Source organism: Micropterus dolomieu, linkage group LG17 (genome assembly GCF_021292245.1).
Source record: "Micropterus dolomieu isolate WLL.071019.BEF.003 ecotype Adirondacks linkage group LG17, ASM2129224v1, whole genome shotgun sequence".
NCBI classification, from domain to species: domain Eukaryota; kingdom Metazoa; phylum Chordata; class Actinopteri; order Centrarchiformes; family Centrarchidae; genus Micropterus; species Micropterus dolomieu.
In genome coordinates, this window is record NC_060166.1 from 19,158,196 (window position 1) to 19,167,123 (window position 8,928).

Sequence of the window (8,928 nt, forward strand, 5' to 3'; positions counted from 1 at the left end):
CAGAGTCACTGCTGTATAGATGTGCACAGTTAGATAGTTTAAGGGGCTGCAAACAAATCTTCAAGAGCGTTAGTACCTCATACAGCACAAGCATTTAATTTGTCTCATCAGACAAGAGGTGGCAGCATTGCTCAACCCATTAACTGAACACAAATGCGAGGACATGCAGAAGACTTTATGCAATGTACTACATGAACCCCGAACTCACTCACTCATATTCTTAACTTGCTGGCTGTGGCTTTTAGGAAGCAAGGAAATGTCACTATATGTCACACTGAGGCAGGATTACTCATCAGTCTAATCTTTAATGCCTCCTCTGAATCTATTACATGTTTGTTAATTCTATGAATTAATTATTAAGAAAAATTGACACACAGGCGCTTTTCAAAATTTTCTAACATTGTATAAAGATTAATCAGTTAATATTGAAAAATAATGAAAACTAAAAATTTGCTGCAGCCCAATTTCTATTGCACTAATTTGTAGCACACACACATGTTCATACATAAACACACAAAATGGCATCACCATGTTGGAAACCAAAACGTTTTTATTCATCATCTTCTTCTGATACAAAAGTGTTTTTAAATAACAATTTTTGTCACTTTTTACAAGGATAAATTAGCAATTTCTTTTATAATACATCGATAAAATCATCAAGACAACAAGTTTTCTACACAAAGCAACAGTCTAGACCTTAAAGGCTACGATCAGTGTTGATGAACTGACCCCCCACCCCCACCCCGACCCTCCCTACATTTATTCATATGTGGGGTTTTTACAAATCTGTATCACCAGTGGTTCTCAATCTTCAGTAGGCCGTGGCACACACTCATCATGTTTCAACTACTCTGTGATTGTTTGGAAATGTCACCTGAAGCTCACAGTGGTAATCTGAGAGTAGACGACCAAAACATTAAGAGAGTTTAAGAGGGGAAATGTATAAGCTCAGAGGGGGAGGTGGTCAAAGGGTAATTCAATTTACTTTAACTAAATGTAATGTTTGTTAAACTGGAAATTTAATAAGTGTGCCATGGTATGCTGGTTTGAGAAACACTGGTTTTTCAGGGCTCTAAGTTTCACCAGAACCACTAAAAGTATATTTGAATGCAATAAGGGTGATATTACATTTAGTTACATCTGACATATTTGGGGGAAAAGGGCAGCCCACACTTTAAAAAGGATTTTCCTACCATTCTAAACATTCATTTAAAAAAATACCTGTGACAGGCTGAGTGAGGCACAATCTGGTTTTAGATGACACACAGGTGGGCAAAGCTCCAAATGATTCAAGCCCTTATACATTTAAAAAGCCCAGAACCAAATATTATTTACTCTACTTAAATGTAGACGACGTAATGTGACACACAACCCACGTATTATACATTCAAAGACTCACTGAAACGTAAGAGCTTTGATAGATAGATTGTCAGGCAAATATACGTTACACGGGGCAGTCGCAGAATTTGGTGGATGCAGCAGTAAGACGTGACAAGTCAGGACCAGGAATAACTTTTAAATTCATACTTTTAGTACATGCTATAAGTAGTTATTGAGAGAGATTAAAACGGTGGGAGATGCACCTCTGGAGACAATTATTGAAAGTCTCATCTCCATCATCCATGAAATCTGAAATGTAATGTACAATAATCTTTTCCAGGGATAACTTGATTGTCTGGGAAACGAGCCACAACACAGCAGACAAGGTTAAAGAGAAACAGGCAGGCAGTGGGCCAATGAGAGCATCAGACAGACAGACGTACAGATATGCAGGCTGCCACTTTCATTGTGCTTCTGTGATGGCCTCAATGAACTGAGGCTATTTAAACAGAAAGTCAAAACCGATTGTTAGGCAGATTATTATTACTGTTGTATTACTGTTACTGATCATAACTATTTCATGTGTAAGTCAGAGGATGAGATTTGTGGGAACTGATTCCCATGCGAGTATACCTGCATACATTTGCATGTGTGTCTGTGACAGCTCTTTGTTCCTGCATAATGTGTCTTTTGGCAGATGATTGTCTAATAACCTCTAATTCTTTAACCTGCCTCAGGTCCGATGGTTGGAGAAGAGGGCAGAGGGAATAATTTAATTTCCTGGATTTCACGGTAACTCGAGAGCACACACAGTGCAGGGTTTCCAAGAAGACTGCACACATCATTGGAAGTTAGCTGGGCTTCTCGTAGACCACAGACAACATGCAGGCCTACATTTCCAGACACCTTACCGCGTCCGCATTTATGGGTCAATAAAAGGTACAGCTGGGTTGCTCCCAGGATTCATTGCAGTATGATTTAATAGCTACCACAGACTTTACTTAAATGTACAAAACAGATTTAAAAAAATAATCTCTTGTTGTGTTTCTCTGCTTTCACAACATTTGTAAGAAAAGTGATTGAGTAGATTTGTATTCATTTGAGCAATAGACCACATTCGAGTTATTTTTTCAGAGAAGAACTGGCCAAACTCTCTCTGTTAAAAGGCTCTCTGCATATTAACATATTGTGTAATGACTTGTTACTAGTCCCATCTCTGCTGTCCCTGGTAATGCACTTGTAACAAGCGCACACACTTCACATGTTGTATAAAATTATAGTGCATTATTACAGCTTAGAGTTGGTTTCCCCCCACAAAATCTGAGCAATTAAAATCATCTTCTCTTTTATATTGTACAAAAGGCAATAATTTACAAAAATGGATAATAATGTTGTTTAAATGTAAAACTTCATTGATTTTAAGGCCTTGTTTTATATGTTTCCATCCGATTTTACTTTTGGTCTGGTATTTCTTTTGTTTTGTTTTTCCAGTGTGGACATAAAAAACCCACAGGAACTCAAGTTGTCAGATGCTTTTGGGAAAGGTCAACCTACCTCTGTTTAAAGTCTGCACCAAGACCCTCCAGTGTAAAATTCAAACTTCAAAAAGACCCGAAAAAGACACAACGGTATAAGGGTTACTGTATCCAGCAGGTTCAGTCTCTTCCGCTGAGTGCTCTGGAGAAAAGAGAGACAGAGAGGTAGACGTGGTGCTACACAGCTTATCGGTGTGTCTGGTCTGCATATTGGTGCTTCTGTTCTGCCTTTCCCGTCTCTCTCTCTCCTTCATTTCTTGCTTTCTCTGTCTCTCTGGGCAAAGGAAGTCTAACAGAGGTAGAGAGGCTATTGTTGCTACTTATGCACGACCCGAACCTGCACTTTCCTCCTCCATTACCCCTGTGAGAGGCTCAGAGTCACTTAGACGGGGATGAGACATGCTTAAGGACTCACAGTGAGCTTTTATGATGCCATTACATCCAGTGGCTTCCTGGAGACAGTCCCTGTTCATCTCCCTCTCATCCCTCTCTCTCTTCTCTGTCCTCTCCTTCTCTTCTTAGGCAGAGTGACTTTGGGCGAGGGGAAACCAGGCAGAAGTCCATTCCTGTCCGTTCTCTTTCATTCTCCTCACACCACTGTCTCATTACCTTTCCCCGGCTTGATCCAGCCCTCGCCCGGTGCCCTCTTGCCCCCTCGGCTCGCCCTACTGTCCCTGAGCAGGCGGGCGGAGCAGCGCTGCCAGGTGTGGAGGGTTTTTGCGGACCAGATCCACATGCCTGATGTGATGCCAACAAGCAGTGACATGAAGATTCGAAGCATCTCTGACGCCACATACGAGTCCCGGGGGCTGGCCCTGAACTCCCCCCAGTGAGAGAGCTGGTAGAGGTAACAGCCAATGACGGTGGACGCTGGGACAGTGTAGAGAACAGAAAACACGCCGATCTTCACCATTAAACGCTCCAGCTTGTCTGTTTTGGCGCCGTCCTTCTGAAGATTGGAGCGGATCTTGAAAAGAGCCACTAGGCCAGCACAGATGAACAGAGTGCCTGAGGTGCAGAAAGGAAAACAAGTTATCTAAGGACCACAAGATAAAAAATAATCACTTATGTGTTAAAGAACTAATTTGGGGTCCGAATATGTAGATACACTGATTGTACTATCATACTGCAATTACCTATTAGAAGGTATGTGGCCAGTGGTGCCACCACAAAGCCCGTAAGCGCCTCCTGCTGCTGGTTGCCAACGTAGCAGAGTCCCGTCAGATCATCTGCATCCACCAGCCTCATTATGAGGATGACAATGGTTTTGACCGCTGGGATGGCCCAGGCTGCTATGTGGAAGTAGGAGCTGTGCATTTCAATAGCCTCGTGGCCCCACTTCAGTCCAGCAGCCAAGAACCAAGTGAGAGTCAGGATCACCCACCTGAAAGAGAGAGCAAGAAGAGTGAGAAGAGGCAATCAGATTGCCCTACTGAACTGGCATTCAATTTGGTTATGAAATACAATGAAAGGTTTCCTGGAAACAGAATGATCAGGCAACGTTGTGCTACTGTTTACTGCTAGAGTTGCTCAAAATTTAACTTTGCCTTATGTATGACAAAAACATAAGGCAGACACATACAGGCCTTTATTGTAATTAGCTCATCATGACACCAGATGATAATGAGTTACATAACAGAGAGTTGTGGTCATGTTTTAGGAGAGAGTGAAGTCCTTGGGTTTTTCAGTGTGTTGCTCCTCCAAAAGGGAAGACAAACAGGAAAACAAGGGCAAAGTGAAAAGGAAGAAAAAGAGCTGTGACAGCAGTGTGTTTCCACTGCAACTACAGTGCAGCACGCACTCAAAAAAAGAGCCTTTTTTTTTTTTTACAAAGGCTGCCTTTGTATGTGGAAATGAATCCATGTGGCACAGAGGTTATGAGACAGGATAGTTAGACTTTAAAGAAAACAGGATGCAAGTCTCGTGTTCCAATTGTTCCACCAAAGTCCATTCACAACGGCTGATTACAATGGGACAAAGAGTTGAAGGATTGATGCGCTAAAAAAGATGTGTGTCTGTGTTTGCTTGTACTAACCAGAGTGAGGAAGCCATGCCAAAGAAATAGAGCAGGAGGAAGACTATGGCGCAGCCGGTGCTCTTCAACCCTTCTTGGACTAGAATTGGTACTGCTGTGGCATCCAGGTCACAGGAAACCCGCTCCCTACCCAGAGTCAACCGCACCTGCAGGAAAGGACAAAAAGTGATAGTGGAGAAGGAGAAAAAAAGACTTTAAATGAACAACTATAAATTAAGTTGTATGTATTGTTTTTATTTCACAGTTATTATTATCTTTCTTTTTATTTATTCTCCCAACAAATTAACTTCAATGTGAGTATGTAATACAGAATCTCCCATTCACCAGGTAGGCAACACTGTAAAGATTACAGCACATAGACAGGAAGATGATGGGCCTTTCAGGGTAGGAGAAGCGCTGCGAATCCAACAGAAAGGTCAGGACTGTCAGAGTGGTCGACAGGAAGCACAGCACGGCCCACACCGCCATCCATGCGTCTGTGAAGACTTTGGCCCCCCGTCGGTAGAGCCCGCTCTCGTAGCCACACTGGAGAGCACAGCTTTCGGTCTGTTTTAACCAGGTATACTGGTCAGGTGCAGATCCCAGGGCCTGACACTCCTCCTGGTGGGGTGGATGGCGGACGGGCTGGTAGGGTGGGTCCTCGTCCCCCGGACCCTCCATGCACATGTGGTTGTGGTCGTTTTGAGGTGGGAAGAGGCTGCAGTTCAGCACCTGGAGATCAGACATGATGGGAAACGGCATTCTAGTTGCTTATTAAGGCTGTGATATATTGTGAAGATGAGCAAATTTACATAAACTATATGGGATTAAAAATGTTTGCTATTTGTTTCCTAAATCCTATTATCCACACCATTTAACAACATCCTAAAGTTATATTTGTTAATATATGTAAGATGTGACTCACCTCAGGCCATATGAAGCCAAACTCATGGAGCACTGGGAGGCATTTTCTCTTGACAGACAGACACATGCTGCCACATGGCCCAATGGGGATGGGAACCTTGTCAGTGCACATTGGCACATAGACTGAGCACAGGAAGAACTGGAGAAAATGGAAGATAAAAGATGACATGTTAAACATTTTGCTCCTAGTATGTTTCACACAACTCTGCAGGGTGTGTGTATTCTGTAGTGAGAGTTTATAGCATACAGTAAAGAGTGACTGCAGAGCAAGTTTAAAGAGAAAGAAATAACACATATGTCATAAAATGGGCTTAAAGAGATGATACTGCAAATGTGAATTACGATTACAATAATGTGGCGTGAGAGTACATCCAAATAACAGCTACTGTATTTTTATAGAGAGAAAAGAGGGAAACAAACATATTGAGGAGTGAAAAAACAGTATACCAAAACCAATTTCAACTTCATTGACTGAAAGTGCTGTAAGATTGTAACAGTTATCCAATATTATGTCACATTTCAGTGCACTGCTTTGTTCCAGTTCAAGTTAAAGCAAACTGTGAAGTAGTAGGTAAGTCCTGCCAGTGGTGTAGTGCTTGTTAAAGAAGGGGAAACAGTGGTGTGACTACCCCATGGGCCACTTTCTATATGTTACAACAGGATTACAGCTGGTAGGTGGCTACACCCTGTACTCCCACGTGTGAATCCTCCACCTCCTTGCATATACCACTCACTATACTTCTGCTTTCAATACATTGCATCACCTTTTCTAGTGGTGGGTCTCTACTTTCACTTCTAATTATAAGAAAACTCCACAATATGAGTCGAAACACCACGGCCAACACTAACCTGCACCAAGGTTATACATACAACTGTGCGTCTTTAAAAGCAATCTGTGAATTTAACATCACTGAGGGCATGTGCCCTGTAATGCTCCATAATCCTGCTAATCCAAGGCTCAGTTTTCTTTGTCCCATGGCAGTGGTTTTGAAATAGATATCTAAGTCAGGGTTATAAAGATAGTGTACAGTCTGAAGTCACATATGACTATTTGAGGGGGTTGGGGATGTGAGGGAAGAAGTACTCTAGGGTTACAAAAGGTTGCAATTTTAAGTGATTTCATGCCTTTGCAGTGAAATGCATTTCAATCGGCTTCCTTCAGGTAAAGGAAACAAGCGTACGCTCCGGGAGCTTGGACAGGCCGACTTTAAATACTAAAACGTGTCAGAGTGGAGGCTTTCTGCCTTTTCTCATTTATACCTCAAATACCTAAATATTTAATGGGCTGTAATAAGAACAAAATGCTGTGGGCCGTGCAGCCTTGATCCAGTGATAAAGAAAGCCCAGCTTGAAAGCAGCCCTTGAAAGGAGCCCAAACGAAACATAAATTCAAGAAGGGTGTCATGGTTGGGAAATAAATACACAGAAACATTATACAACTCTTAATTTCTGTGAGAATTTATTTGCTAAGCAAACATAAAAAGTGTGCATCTGTGCACCATGTTAATCTTGGCCTATAAAATTTACAACCGTGAAATAAATCATATAAGAGTAAAAGTAGAGTCCATGAGCTACTTTTCTGTTACATACCTACAGGACTTTACATTAGGACAAAAAACAAGACTTTTCTTTGATTTTGAGTCTAAACCGTGATTCACAACTGCTGACTGTACTAATGACTGTGAGGCAATATGTGAAGTCAAAGTCAGTTATCTGAGTCAAAGTGAACAAAATGTGTTACACTGTTCTCTGATCAGTATCTGGGTTGTAGCGCATAGTTATCTCTGCAAATGGAGCAGAGTGGCTAATCTGAATACAGTATTAAGTTTCTCACCACAAATAGAGAATCTTTTATTCCCAAACTGAACCACACGGATTGGAGTTGTCCTGAGTAATTTGCTGTTGATTAAATTAAAAAAGTTGCACAGTCGCCCTGTGTGTGAGTGTGTGTGTGTGGAGGTTTGTTTTTCTGATTGCACATGATTCAATTCACAAAAAGTTTATAAAAGCAGAAACTATGATATTAGAGGCAACACAATTTCTCACTTATGAATTATGAGTGCTTTACCAGCGACAGTAATGTAACACATTCTGGGTGTTTTCCCCTGACTGTTGGTAACCTGAGTGCTGTCACTTCACTGCTAAAAGCTGCTCCGGTTACCAGTCAGGAAGCCTCCCATTAGAGCAAATGTTAGGGGATACTGTTTCCCTTTCCCCTTTCCGTCCTCTTTAGCATGTGTGTGTGTGTGCATGTGTGCGTGTGTGTGAGAGAGAGGGGGGGTGGTGGTGTTGTCAGCTAATCTTACGGGACACTTTTCAGCTGGAGGAGTACAGTTTGGCTTTCGGCTGCAGTTGCTCCTTGACTGTCTCACACACACACAGATGCACACAAATGTCTCTTAAGAAGTGTAATAATAATATAGCATGTCTGAATAATGTTAAACCCTATTTTCAAACACCTGTACACATAAAAAGTCACCAAAAAAAACTCAGTCACACGCATCTCCACATCCCACCTTCCTTGAAATACTAACGCAAGAGCATCTTGCTTTTAATGCCGGTGTGCAGATGTCTAGGTGTGTGTGTACAGGTGTGAAAAAGGGTATCTGTAAATAAAAATGTCCGAATACATGTCATTTCAGAAAAAGTAACCTCCATTCATAGACACTATTGTTTGAATTTCCAAAGATGTTGTGTCACCAGTCTTTCCAATAATAATCTTAAATAAAATCTTGGAGATGAATAAGAGGGCCAATCAAATTTTTTTTTTCTTGCATGGTGCATGAGGCAAACAAGCAGCATTTGTCTTGGGGACACTGAGGGCACCATTGTTAATGAGAAGCCGGTACAGTATATAGCACTGAAGACTCAGCTGTTGCGGTGTGGGGCATGAACTCAGAATGTCAACAGACAGAGGGGGCATTTTCATTGAAATTAGCATGACGGCCTGGCACAACAGGAAGGAAAGCAGGGACCACTCCACTTATTTTAACTCTGTGGGGGTCAGCCCATATCATGCACCTCATTATCACTGGCACCCATCAGTCTGAACAGTTCACGGGATAGTCAACTATTGCTAGTAACTGTCATGTGCTCTGGGACCCCCCCCCCCCCCCCCCCCCCCCCCCCCCCCCC

At 42.1% G+C, this 8,928-nt stretch overlaps 1 protein-coding gene across 1 annotated transcript in view; it reads right to left on the reverse strand.

Annotated features, from left to right (window-relative positions):
• Positions 1-532: 532 nt before the first annotated feature.
• The window catches only part of fzd4 (frizzled class receptor 4), a 9,327-nt gene continuing 931 nt past the window's right edge, over positions 533-8,928 (reverse strand). Inside the window, exons 2-6 of the mRNA XM_046074407.1 lie at positions 5,795-5,932; positions 5,215-5,601; positions 4,891-5,036; positions 3,992-4,239; positions 533-3,863 (exon numbers count right to left, since the gene is read on the reverse strand). Of these exons, the coding sequence (XP_045930363.1) occupies positions 3,445-3,863; positions 3,992-4,239; positions 4,891-5,036; positions 5,215-5,601; positions 5,795-5,932 (1,338 nt within the window). The 3' untranslated portion in view covers positions 533-3,444. The remainder of the gene's footprint in view (positions 3,864-3,991; positions 4,240-4,890; positions 5,037-5,214; positions 5,602-5,794; positions 5,933-8,928) is intronic.